Source organism: Callospermophilus lateralis, chromosome 14 (assembly GCF_048772815.1).
Source record: "Callospermophilus lateralis isolate mCalLat2 chromosome 14, mCalLat2.hap1, whole genome shotgun sequence".
NCBI classification, from domain to species: Eukaryota; Metazoa; Chordata; class Mammalia; order Rodentia; family Sciuridae; genus Callospermophilus; species Callospermophilus lateralis.
This window is the reverse complement of record NC_135318.1, coordinates 43,160,780-43,175,770: the sequence shown is the minus strand read 5'-3', so window position 1 is coordinate 43,175,770 and position 14,991 is coordinate 43,160,780. Positions and strand designations below refer to the sequence as shown.

Sequence of the window (14,991 nt, the reverse complement as noted above, 5' to 3'; positions counted from 1 at the left end):
TAAAATGTTTAAATAGATAGTATTTATAATACATCCAAACTATCATATACAAGCAGGGAGATATGGGAGGCCTTTACGCAGAAAATTATATCATACTATTTAAAGAACTGAAGAAGAATAAAATAAAGAAGAGGTTTTTTACATTTGGTACATAAATTCTTCCCAAATTTATCTGTATACTCAATGCAATTCCAGCAAAATTCCAACAGATTGTGGACCTTGACAACTAGATATATAAAACTTACAATGCAAAAGTACTACAATAGCCAAGGCAATCTTGAAAAAGAATAAATTGGAGTAACTTGTATACCAGTTGTCAAGACTTACAATAAAAATACAATAATTAATATGGGATGGTATTAATACAAGATAGAAAAACAGACCAGTAAAACAGGATAGAGAATCCAAAAGTAGACTCATGCCTATGACCTAGTTGATCCAAGGTGCTACGGCAGGGGAAAGAACTTTGCTTTAATCTAATTCGTCAACCTATGGGTTCATACCTCACACATATTTATTTTGTGTTCTAGTTCACTACAAAAACTTTAAAGAACACATAAATGTATTGATTCAAACTAAAAGTAAAAATTGTAAAGTACTTCTGAATAATGAAGTCAGTTGTTACAAACCACTGGTACAATGAACATAAAAAAACTAATGTAGCACACAAATCAATAATATTAAGGTGAAGAGACCAAGTTCTGCCATTAAAAAGAGAAACATTCATATTGTATTAATAAATCATAGGTATATGTTGTTTACAAAAAAGGTGCCCTTAAAATAATCACAAAAGGACAAAAATACAGAGAATAACATAAAACATGTAGGAAATGTATAAAAGAAAGAAGGAATGGCAGGGAACAATTGAACTGAAAAGGATTAAACAAAATAAAAGCAAACACTACAGTCATGTGCTGCATAATGATGTTCAGTCAACAACAGAACATACATATGATGGTGGTCCCAGAAGATTACAATGGACCTGGAGAGTCCTATCACCTAGTGACATTATGGCCATAATAACTTCGTAGCCCAATGCATAACATATTTGTGGTGATGCTGATGTAAATAAATCTTCTGTACTGCCAGTTGTGTAAAAGTATAGTATACACAATTATGTACAGCACATAATACTTGACGATAAATGACTGGTACTCATATGTATTTACTACACAATAGTTTTATTGTTACTTTAGAGCATACTCCTTCTACTGATTAAAAAATGTTAACTCCCAGCACAATGATGCACACCTGAAATTCCAGAAACTCAGAGGCTGAGGCAGGAGGATCTCAAGTTCAGGCAAGCCTGGATAACAGCAAGAACCTGTCCAAAATAAGAAATATAAAGGGCTGGGGGATATAGCACACTAGTAGAGCACCCCTGGGTTCAATCCCTAGTAGTGAAAAAAAAAGTGAACAATAAAACAGCACCAGGTATGCCATGTGTGTGGTCCTAGGTTCAATATCTAGCACTTCAATAAATACATAAATGCAAAAATTGTAAAAAATCTATGGCAACAAATTTGAAAACCTAGAAAAATTTGGGTAATTTATTAGCAAAATATAAAAAAGAATCTAAGCACAACCAGTGGAAAACTCAAATACACTAATCACCACAGACTAAATTAGAAATGTGTTTGAAGGTCTACATTGAGGTGGTATCAGGACCACATGATTTAATAATTTATTTCAGCTAATCTAACTAAGAACAATTACTCCAACAATATTTGAATTATCCCAGAATAAATGAAAAGATGGAAAACTTCCTAACATGTTTTATGAAGCCAAAATTTTAACATTAAAACTTGATAGAATACCAAAAAATAAAACCATAGTCTCATTTATAAATACAGATGTATAAGTTCTAAACAAAATATTGGCCAAGCAATATTAGGTAATAACTCAAAAAAATAACACACTGGGGGCTGGGACTGTAGTTCAGTGGTACAGCACTTGCCTCACATGTGTGAGGCACTGGGTTCAATCCTCAGCACCACATAAATAAATAAAACAAAGGTATTGTGTCCATCTACAACTAAAAATTAAGAAAAAATAATAACACACTGGAATCAACCAGAGCTTAATTCCAGGAATACAAGTGAAATTCAATGTGAGTGTGCTTATGAAAAACCAACAGCAAATATCTTTCCACTTGGTGAAACAGTAAAACTATTTCAAATAAAATAACAGACAGACAAAGATGCCTGCTATTACTATTATTAATCAACATTGTTATGGCAGTACTACAAATGAAATAAACACTGAGAAAAAAATACATTATTTTTTACAAATTTCCTAATTATATATATTTAGAAAACACAATGAAATATAATTTTTAAAAACTAGTAGAATTGATAATAATAGTTGATAAAGTAACACTATGATGTAAAATAAATACACAAAAAAGTCATTGGGCTTTCCATATTCAAGCACAAACACCTAGAAACAGAATTAGGAAAAAATATTCCATATACAATAATGAAGTTATCAGTAAAATACAAAGGAATAAACTTATGTAGAAAAGTACAAAACTTATATGAAGAAAATCATATTAAAGGATAAATTTTAAAATCTAACCAAATGGAAAGACATTCATATTCTTATATGGGAAGATATAATAGCATAAAAATGTCAATTCTCTTGACATCATAAAAATGTCCAACTAGAAATTTGGTCCAAAATACAGGCCCAGTAAACACATGCTGCATGACATAGAGTGTGTTTAAGTTACCAGAAGAAAATCAAATGTGGGGAGAAGTTTATACAAGGGACAATTGGCATGGAAATCCACCAACCAGAGCTTAATTCAATTAAGATCTTCAATTGCCCCTTCAAATCCACTGCTTGTGGGACCAGTTGGGAGAAATGCTTCTGGTTAGGAACTTGGAAGGGCAGAGGCGGGAGAAATTGGAGACTGAACCAGAAAAACAGAAAACATGGGGTCTTCAGGTGATGTAGAAGACTAAGAATTGGCTCCCCCACCATATGAGTTGAACTCAGGGAAGATCCCTGGGGTACAGTCTTTGAGCGTGGACCAGCAAGTACTGGGCGCTGGAGATGCACTGACTTAAAATCTCCAGACCAATTGGCATTCAGCAAAGAGCCTGGAGCCTGCCAAAGACTAAACCCTGCCTCCAGAAATTCCACCTATGGGATTACCTCTCTCACTCCAGCAATCCAGAGGATGGAGCATCACACTCCTAAGACCTCTGAGAAGCTGAGAATATTGTGAACTCCAACAGAAAGAATTCTTCAACTTTTCATCAAAACTTTTTTTTATTCTTTTTCACTGTTTAATTGTGACCTTTAAGGTACATAGACATTTATACAGTTTCCTATTTTTTTCTTCTCATGTCTAGCATTTTTAAAAAATATTTTTTTAGTTGTTGATGGACACAATACCTTTATTTTGTTTATTTAGTTTGTTTATGTGGTGCTGGGGATCAAACCTAGTGCCTCACACATGCTCAGCAAGTGCCTGCCGCTGAGCCACAACCCCAGCCCCTCATGTCTAGCATTTTTGAAGCCAATTATTTTACTTGGATTAGTTTTTTTGTGAACTAGAATGTTTGATTAATATATTTTATTTTTGTTTTATATTCTTTTATTTTTTTATTTAAATTTTTGCTTTATGTATATTTTTTCTCCTACCTGGTTCCCTTGATTCTCTCTTCTGCTAACAGCCAATCCCTATTATTCTCTCCATCACCCTTCTTTTAACCTTTTATTTCTGTCTTCTCTCCTCCTCCTTCATAATCATCACACCCTATATCACTTCTGTTCTCTCCCTGTCCACCATTTGAAAATGTAAACCCTTTTGCAAACTTGCTGTTATTATAGGCTATAACTGATCATATAATTTCTGTTTATTATGATAATTAACATTGTAGACATCATAGTAGGAACTATTTGGTTTAATGCTGTAAATTATTTGCATTGGTTGTTGTTATTACTTGTCTCCCCCTAAGCAGTGAAGTACTAGAAACCTTCAGGGACACCATAAGTCCACAGAGTAGAAGAAACTCTGCTGCCTCAGAAACTCTACTGTTAGATGGGTAGACACACAAACAACATGAAAAAGCAAGAGAACAAATCACCCCAAGCCAACCAAGATACTCTGATAACAGAATCCATCAATACCACGGTGGAAGAAATGTCAGAGAAGGAGTTTAGAATGTATATCATTAAATTGATCTGTGAAGTAAAGGATGATGTAAGAGAGCAAATACAGGTAACAAAATAAATAGATAGGGAGATAAAGAGATCTCAATAAAGAGATGGAGATTTTGAAAAAAAAAACAGAAATTCTTGAAATGAAGAAAACAATAAACCAAATTAAAAATTCAATAGAAAGCATTACCAATAGATAAGACCACTTGGAAGAAGTGGCAAAAAAAGACAAAATATATAATCTTGAAAATAGAGTTGATCATGTAGAGCAGATGTTAAGAAACCATGAAAAGAACTTCCAAGAATTATGGGATAACTGAAAAGACCAAATTTAAGAATTATCAGGATAGATGAAGACATGGAGATACAAACTAAAGGAACACACAGTCTTTTCAATGAAATAATATCAGAAAATTTTCCAAAGCTAAAGAATGAAATGGAAAATCAAATACAAGAGGCTTATAGGACCTCAAATGTGCAAAATTACAACAAACCCACATCAAGGCATGTTATAATAAAAATGCCTAACATACAGATTTTAAAGGCTGCAAGAGAAAAAATCAGGTATGTAGGGGGAAATCAATTTGACCCAAATTTCTCAACCCAGACCCTCAAAACTAGGAGATCCTGGAATAACATATACCAAGCTCTGAAAGAAAATGGATGCCAACCGAGAATCCTATATCCAGCAAAATTAAGCTCAAATTTGAATATGAAATAAAAACTTTCCACAATAAACAAAAATTAAAGGAATTCGCAACCAGAAATCCTGCACTTTAAAATATTCTCAACAAAATATTCCATGAAGATGAAATTTTTTTTAAAAAAAAAGGTAAAAAAACAGCAAAGGAAGGAACTACACTAAAAAATAGTCAATCAAAGAAGAAACTAATTCAAATTAAAAATAGAAATAAAACAAAATGACTGGGAAGATAAATCATATCTTAGTAATAACCTTGAACATTAATGGCCTAAACTCATCAATCAAAAGACATAGACTGGCAGATTGGATTTAAAAACAAGACCCAATGGGCTGGGGATAAGCTCAGTTGGTGAATGCTTGCCTTGCATGCACAAGATCCTGAGTTTCATCCGTAGAACCACAAAAAATAAAACAAAATAAAATAAAAACAAGACCAAATAATATGCTGCTTCCAAGAGATTCATCTCATAGGCAAAGACATCCACAGACTGAAGGTGAAAGGATGGGAAAAAACATATCACTCACATGGATTGAGTAAACAAGCAGGGGTTTCTATCCTCTAAAATAGACCATGTTATATATGCTATATAATTATAATTATACAATTGTAATATTTCCTTAATATATTTTAGCATCTGTAGAGTTGTTGTGATAGCTCCCTTTCCATTGATATTTTTTCTTGATTAGAATTGTTAGTTATTTACCAACTTTTAGCTGTATTACTTCTTTTCTATTTCACATATTTCTGCTGCTACTCTTATTTTTCCTTCCTACTACCTAATTTGAAAATAAGTTGATTGTGTACCTACCTTCTTTCTAATACAAATACTTTTAAGTTATAAGTGTGCATCTGAGATTCTGATATTTTAAGCTTTTATTATCACTTAGTTCAAAGTACTTTTTATTTACTTTTATTGTGCTTTCTTCTTTGATCTGTGAGATATTTATAAGTGTGCCATTTAATTTTGAAGTAGTTGAGATGTGGGGGTGGGGTTCTATGTATCTTAAGGTGATTGATTTCTAATGTAATAAATCATACAGGAAACACAATCTGCATGATTTCAAATTTTTTAAATTTCTGAAAGCTTATTTTATGACAAAACATAGTCTATCTTTATTAATTTTCTACTTGTCATTTTTGTGTATAGTTCTCCATAAATAACAAATAGATTAAGGTGGCTGGTAATGTTGTTAAGCCTTCTATATCATTACTTCTTCCAGCAAAGTGAGGGGTCACAAAACTTACAAATATGATTGTGGATTTGTCTTTCCAGTTTTATTAATTTTTACTTAATGTATTTTGAAATAAAGTACATCTACATTTAGGATCGTTGTACTTTCTTGAAGAAGTTACCCTATTATGCTTATGAAATGTTCTCTTTATTTCTGAAAATACTTTTTCTTGAAATTTATTTTATATTAATAGCTCTACTTCAGATTTCTTATGCTTATTTTCCCCTTCTTTAGCTTTTAACCTATTGGTGTATTGATATTTAAAGTGTGACATATGTATTGAGCATATAGTTATTGTTTGCCTTTTACATGTGTTGAACATTTATACCTTTTAATTACAATCTCTAGATTATTTATATTTAAATTAATTATTGATATTATTGAAAACAAAGAATATCTGACATGAAGGTCAGTGGAAAATTGGGTAAATGGTAGGTTTGATGATATAATATTTTGGAAAACAGGTTGCACAGTCCTGCTGTCAGGCTCAGAGAGAAGGTTGTTGGAATGCTTTTGTTGCAATTGTTCTCTCTCTCATTTATTATATGGTATACAGCAACAAATATATTCTATTATTTGTTAGCACTTTTTATTTTGCAAATAAACACACACACACACACACACACACACACATATTACTTAGGCAATCTATTAGGTAATTAAAAAATGTCCAACTAGAAAGCAAATAAAATAATGGAAACTTAAAAGGGACATTAGGTAAACATTGAGGAAAGCTGAACAAAATATAAATTTTAGTTAATATTAATGCATCAATATTGTTCCATTAATGATAATATGAATAATATTACTGCAAAATGTTAATTGCAGGAAAACCGGGTGACACATATATGAAAACTGTATTATCGTCATAGCTTTTCTATAAATCTAAAACTTATCTAAGATGTAAAGCTTATTTTAAAAGAAAAAGTGTGAAAATGTGGAAAGAAATAAAAAGAATATGTGTGAGACCATCAGGGAACTTATTTTTTTTAAATAAATATAATAGAATTTGAGTTAAGTGGATGAAAATATCTTAAATTTTAGAGAGAAAAATGTCTAAGAAAGCAGATTAAAAAATAAAAAAAAAGAAGAGTAGGAAGAGATATACTATAAAGCCACTGTAATTAAATCAGTATGGGTTTTTGTGTCAGAATAGATAAAAAAATTAGTGAAGCAGAACAGAATCCAGAAATAAAATCCAGTTTATATGAGATTTTAATATATGACAAAAATATATTTCCCTTCAATGGAAAAAAAGAGATTATTTAATAAAAACTGCTGGCACAACTGTCTATCCATCTGAGAGAAAATCGTCCCCTACCTCATATTATAAATAAAAAACAATTCCAGGTGGAGTAAATGCTTAACTGTAGTAAATAAAGCATTAAAAGGTAGAAGAAAACCTAGGAGACAACACTTACAATCTGTTTCTTACTCAGAAATAAATTATCACTGTATTTCAATTTATAAAAGTTAAAAACAACTTGGGGCTATGGTTGTGGCTCAGCGGTAGACCGCTCGCCTAGCATGTGCAAGGCCCTGGGTTTGATCCTCAGCACCACATTAAAATAAAGGTATTGTATCTAACTACAACTAAAAAAAATAATAAATATATTTTTTAAAAAAATTAAAAACAATTTGGGCTGCAAAAGATATCATAAACAAAATTAATAGGCAAATGCTAGATTTGGGGAAATACTTGTAAAAGAAATAACAGATAATGAGTCAGTAATCATTACCAATATACAAAGAGTCCTGAAATACTAGCAAGAGACAAGTCAAGGGAAAAATTAAGAAAGGATGCAGAAAAGGATTTCTTCACATAGCCACAGACATGAAGATGCTCAAGCTAACTAATAATTAGAGAATTGCAAATTACAGTGAAATAACACTCACCCGATAGCCAATCAGATAAAAAGAAAAATTAGAGAGCAATCATATCCATTGCCAACAAGATGAGGAGGAAATAACATAAATTGTTTACAGCTGCTCTAAAAGCACTTTGATGAATTTTTTACATTAAAAATACACAGACTCTTCAACCAATAAAATCATGCCCTTGGGAATCAATCCCATAAAAATAAATTCAACAGGGCTGGGGTTGTGGCTCAGTGGTAGAGCATGTGTGGGGTATTGGGTTTGATTCTCAGCACCGCATATAAATAAATGAATAAAACACAGGTCCATCAACAACTAAAAAAGTTTTTTTTTAATTCAATAATAAAACGTTGATTGTAGTATTGGTCTTATTGTAAAAAACAAGAAACAAACACAAAAAGGGTTCCTAGCAATAGGTAATAAATAATGATTTACCTAATTGTGTAAGTTAAGCAGCCATTAAAAAGAATGAATTCGAGTTATACAATTTGGCTCAGAAGGATTTTCTGGTTATATCTTTGAGTGATAAAAGAGAGAGGAAACTTAGTAAGACCCTGTCTCAAAAAATACAAAGGGTTGAGGATGTAGCTCAGTGGTAGAGCACCCCTGGGTTCAATTCCGAGTAAGAAGGGGGAAAAAAAAGTGAGGTCAAGAGAAGGGCATACACTATGATCCTATTATAAACATAAGTGTGCCTACATGTGTGTGTGTTGGGGGGGTGGACAGAGAGAGAGACCGAGAGAGAATGTGACCATGAAGACAAACACAGAAGGATACCAGCTTGCCAACACACATTTCTAACACAGGGGGTAAAGAATGCAGAAGTTGAAAAGGGAAAAGGGGAACATGTGATATGATTTCATTCATGTTATGCCAATTACTCAAATGTCTGCTGTAATGTGGATTAGGAATACACACGATTGGAATGGGCTTCCATCCGGCCAGGCATGGTGGCACGTGCGTGTAATCCCAGCAACTCAGAAGGCTGAGGCAGAAGGATTCAAGGCCAGCCTCAGAACCTTAGCAAGGCCTAAGCATCTTGTGAGACCACCTCAAAATAAAAAATTAAAAAGGGCTGGGGATGTGGCTCAGTAGTTAAGCAAACATGGGTTCAATCCCTAGTGCCACACACACACACACACACACACACACACAAAAAAAAATCAAAAATAAAACATCCTCCACATGGTCTCCATTCTTAAACTACTTCATAACCATTTGACATTTTCTCATCCATTGAACTTATCCATTCTGTACAATGTAAATCTCACAATCTTTTGTGCATTTTCTGGTACTCCTCTTGAAAAATATTATTGTTCATTAACTCTTTTTAAAAAAACATTTATTTTTTATTTGTAGTTGGATACAATATCTTTATTTATTTTTATGTGGTGCTGAGGATCAAATCCGGTGCCTCACCTATGCGAGACAGGTGCTCTACCAATGAATGAACTACAGCCGTTGCCCTGTTCATTAACTCTTGACCCACATTTTATGTAATTGAATTTCTGGGCTTTTTAAGCCAGGATGTGATTTTACACATAAATGTAAGTATGTACCCACATATAAATAAATTAGAAAATGTAAGGAGTTAGTAATTATATGTTTACTGATTACTAGAATGTCCATAAAATAAAATACAAGTTACAGAAAATATGCATGAAGTATACCATTTCAATAATAACGAGCAAAACCTTAACCATAAATGCACACTTAAATAACTTGAAGTGAAACAGAAAACTGTTAAAACTATTCACAAAGCCACTGGCACGTGTTACATAAAGGGGCAGAGTACTATCACTGCCTTTATAACTCTCTGCCTTATATTACTTCATTGTATAATAAGCCAAAAAGTAATGCTTTTGAAATCTGAATATATTAAGTAATGAAAACAGAGATAATTCAAAACCAATAAAATAAAATAAAGTGGGTAATACTGTCTACCTCATAGGATCTGCTGTAAAGATTAAATGAGATAATTTATATAAAGTGCTTAGCATATTCCCCAATATGTAAATGCTGAAAAAAATGATAGCTATTTTTTATTTAAAAAAAAAAGACTACAAAGAACATTAGAAATGATAAAGCTGAAGAGACAAAGCCTTTAAAAATGACACTGTGTCCACAGGACACTATTCCCCATATTACTGAATCTTGTCTCCATTGATTGCAAGGATTCATATGATGGTAACCTGAACACACTCTCATTGACAGTAAAAATAAAGTTGCAAGTAGATATATAAAGCACTTACATTAAAAGGAAATGGTGATCTTTTTGCCTTGAAGATTACTTTAACCACCATTCCAAGGCTATATGCTTCTATCCCAAAACTTCAAATGAGAAATATGTGGGCCCTGGACATTAGGGGAGACTCACAGGACAAATTCATACAGAATGGGGAGTCATGCAGGTGCCTCTCCTGAGGCCTGCCCAAGGGAAATTCCTAAACAAGAAATTTCACCCTACCCCTGAATTTCTTTGCTAACCCACCTAGAAATCTGAGTTTGTTTATAATCTACAAACTAAATCTGGCCCATTAGTACTATTGTTATTGTCCAGTGAAATTCACACACGTGTTATTAGTCTTATTACTCACATGGAATTGACCTTCTCTTCAGGACCTTGTACTTGGCCTGTCACGGTGCCTTTGCTGGTATTCTTCACCCAGCCAACCACTCCTATTTTCTTAGCTTCACCTTCTGTGTACTGGTTTCAGGAGAAAACAAAAGAGATGAAGTCAATCACGAAAAGTCTGAATTCATAATATATTTTATTCCAATATTCAAAATGTTAACCTGATAATATTTTTATTCTAAAATATAGTCTATGCCAACACTGGCAGAGCTGAACCAGTCACACCTCTATTTAATAGCAAGAACCTTCACTTGAATGGTATCTTCTATTAAATTCCTCTTTCAGGACAACACATTACAAAAATAGAAACTAATAGTGGGAATTATTTCAGAACCAGTTTCTGTGATGTGTTTGGGGATCTATAAAATTCAGCCACATTGCCCGCAGGCCTGTGGACACTAAAATTGCATCGTCAATCTGATGCATTGTCATCAACCCAAGATTCTCAATCACTGACAAGAAACATCCTGTTATGATCAACATTAAGCATTCAAGGACAGGAACAAAAACTAAAACACTTTGAAATTTCCTACAAAAATGAGGGAAAATACTTTTAACAAGAAAATTAAACTATCAAGAACACTAGCCTACATAAACTGGACTGCAGAATTATCGTAGATTAAAAGATTCTGATGGGTTTTGATGGCTCTGGATTTACCACAGAAATGTTATAATTGTTTATAGATAAATTTCTCTTTCCTATGATTCATATATATATATAGTTGTGAATGGACCTTTAGTTTTATTTATTTGTATGCGGTGCTGAGAATCGAACCCAGGGCCTCACACATGCTAGAGAAGAGCTCTACCTCTGAGCCATAACCCCAGCCCCTTTGTGATTCTTAATAGTTTCTTTAAATTCTTTTCCCAGTTTCAAATTCAGTTATTCTACAAAAAAAAATTTAAAAAAAACAAGAAACATTTTGATTTTGAATTATTTTAACCAAATTTTTCTAAAAATTCTTGTGGATCCAGCCAACCTGAAGTTTTCAAAACTATGCTCTTCACCTGCTATAGGTTAAGATCTATACTCCACAGACCCAACAAGATGAAGCAACACAAACCAGAATCATTTTATTAATTTTTAATTATTTTTATTTTACTTTTTACTATTTTCTACCAATTTTTGCTCAGATGGGTATAGGAATTGGCTCAGAATATAATTCAAGATAATTATGAAAATGGAGACAATCTGAGTTGTGGAGGATGGAGCTATCTCAATATATAGAGGCTTTACTGTTAGGAATGTGTTGAAACTAACTCTCAGGCGTTGGGGACCAGAGACCTAATCAAGTGACTCCCAGCAGCAACAATAGGTGAAAATACAAGCCACAGTTAACTTTTAGGAAAAGAGTATTTTAACAAATAAAAATTTAAAAAGGGAAAAGGAAATATAACAGCTGAAAACCTGGGAACTGCTTTCATATTTAACATTAGCATTTTTCATTTTGCAGTGCTAGATATGCTCTCTTGCCTGGAGCATTTTTCTATCCAGAACACGTGAAAGAGCCCCTACTTTGTACTCAATATATTTGATCAAAATGTTTAATTCAAATCAACCAAGAGAAGTGCTTTTGAAATTCATAGAAAATATTAACTAATAAATAAGAAGGCTGTAATGTTTCTGACTATTTTTAAAGGACAGCTTTAATAAAACAGTAATTTCAATGAAATTCATACACATCTTCATTTGCTGTCAAGGGCAGTAAATAAGGAGTAGGCTAGCACTATGCAGAAAATTGCACTGTCTCTGATTAAAAATAACAGGAAGCAAGTGAAAAAAATAATAAAGTGTATTGACTTACCATTCTGAAGCAAACACCTGTATAAAAGAAAGATAAAAAGAAATGTCAGCATGTCTACCTTTTAAGAAAAAACTATATTTTCTAACTTAATGTTCATCTATTTATTAGAGCGTAAGTAAAAGATAAATAAAACATTCAATATCTGAATGTATTCAAAGGGCATTGTTCAAAAGTATTCTCTTTAGCCAAACACAGTGGCCAATGCTTGTAATTTCAACAACTAGGGAGGCAGGAGGATCACTAGTTCCAGGACAGCCTGAGTAACTTAGTGAGACCATGACTTAAAATAGAAAATAAAAGGGGCTGGGGATGTAGCTCAGTAGTAAAGCACCCTAGGTTCAATTCCCAATACCAAAGTGTGTGTGTGTGTATGTACACACACACACACACACACACACACACACACACACACATACACATACACACGTATACACACAGATATATATAGTGTAGGTATATAGATATATAGGTATACATGTATATATATTTTTAAATAAAAAGAGAAGGGAAGTTTTTGGAGAAATATAATATAGTAACACTCTAAGATCAAAGTATAATGAAATTCTGAACTACATTTTGAATCTGTTGTAAAATGCTAAATAGAACAAAATGTTTATTATAAGGACAGTTGAGGATACTTAGCTTAAAATTTACCCATCCTTAGGTTTTAGAATTTCTTCTTTAAGTGCAATAACTAAATTCAAGTTTAAATAAACATTTATATTTTCATTTTATTTCTGTTAGTAACTAGAACCAATGAAGCAAATATCAAGAAATTATATTCTTGACCATGACTGAGCTTCTGAAGCTTCAGTACTAATTAAATTAACTAAAATGGAAATAAGCCTTAGAATCTTTACAGTGTAGATTACATTGTGTTCATATTTTAAATCATATAGGTTAGGTAAAGTTGCTGGTGCTGGTTATGTTTTCTCCACATAAACTGTGGTAGATGGGACTGTTCCATATTGATAATTACCATAGTATATTATACTTCAGTTATCCATCCTACAAAACTATGTGAGTGCCATCTTAGACATAAGTCAAGTAAGCTATGGGATTTCCTATACTAGGTTGTTTGGAACCAAACATTCATACTAGGAGAACAGGGCCCTAATACAGGGGTAAAACAAGAGGCAAGCTGGTTCCAAATTACCAAGGATGTATGTATATAATTTGAGACCTGGTAGGAGAAAGGGAAGTCCTTCTTACATCTCTCCTGGGAATTGTAGCAGTGATCCTAAACAACAGAGCTCAGGTCATTCTTGCAAATTGCAACTTGGGGGCTGGGGATGTGGCTCAAGTGGTAGCCTGGCATGCGTGCAGCCCGGGTTCGATTCTCAGCACCACGTACAAACAAAGATATTGTGTCCGCCGATAACTAAAAAATAAATATTAAAAAATTCTCTCTCTCTCTCTCTCTCTCTCTCTCTCTCTCTCTCTCTCTTTAAAAAAAAAATTGCAACTTGGAAGACATTCAATCCAAAAGGATGCATAGAACTGGCTTCTCAGGAATAGATTTGCCCCACAGTTGAGATCCTACCTGAGAATTGGTTAAAATGGGTTTAAGATGCATCAGGAATATGGCAGGTGCAGAAATACAGAGCTTGTTGAGTACTATTTAGTTCTTATTCCCACCTAGAGCACATGAGAAATTTGGAAATCTTTTTCCAAATTGAAAAAAAAAGGAGTTTAAATTTAGAGGATAGAAGAGAGCATAGCAATTAAAAATATTTTTAGAATATATAAACAACTATGGTAGATCCACACAATGGACTACTCAGGAATCAAAAAGAAAGACCTATGGATACAAGCAACAATTTTATGAATTACATGTTGAATCAAATGCATTATGCTAAGCAAAGGAAGCCAGACTCACACATAGTGTGTAATCCCACTTTCTGAAACAGGCAAAACTATAGACAGAAAACAAAATGGTGGTTGCCAACACCTAGGCATGGGGGGACAGTGCTACAAGGAAGCATGAAGGAACTTTTGAGGGGATGGAACTGTTCTTTATCTCAACTATGGTGGTTGTTACATTACTGTATGCATTGGTTAAAACTCATTGAATGTACAGCAAAAAGAGTGAGTGTCACTGAATGTAAATTATACCTTGGTTGAAAAAAAAATACATTATGAAGTCACAGGGGATAGAAAAGCTGGTCTCCAAAGAGGCCAAAAGATATTGCTTCTACACATAGCAATTGAGCCTGGCTAAGAGCACATAGAAGACTAGTCGTTTAGATATTTTTATAGTTTTGTAAACAGATTTATAATAACTTTTCCTGATGGTAGTATATTGTAGTGCCAAATAAATATGAAGAAAATAGAGCAGCCAAGCAATAAAGACAGGAGAGTATCACAAATGGAATTTTTATAGGGCTATAAAAATATTTTTAAAGATACATGTAAAACTTGGAGGAAGGATGAGTAGGAAGTATTGATCTGAAGGAGAATCAGAAAGGCAATCTGCTGTATAGATGGAAGGAAAGACATTAGCTAGTAGATGATATAAAAGGAATCAGCAGAAAATTCAAGAAACTTCATGTCAACCCAGACCATAT

General features: G+C 33.1%; 1 protein-coding gene across 1 annotated transcript in view; it reads right to left on the bottom strand.

Moving 5' to 3' along the window:
• Window positions 1-14,991, bottom strand: part of Acyp2 (acylphosphatase 2) — a 157,130-nt gene that overhangs the window by 127,935 nt on the left and 14,204 nt on the right. Inside the window, exons 2-3 of the mRNA XM_076834003.2 lie at window positions 12,425-12,441; window positions 10,582-10,691 (exon numbers count right to left, since the gene is read on the bottom strand). Of these exons, the coding sequence (XP_076690118.2) occupies window positions 10,582-10,691; window positions 12,425-12,441 (127 nt within the window). The remainder of the gene's footprint in view (window positions 1-10,581; window positions 10,692-12,424; window positions 12,442-14,991) is intronic.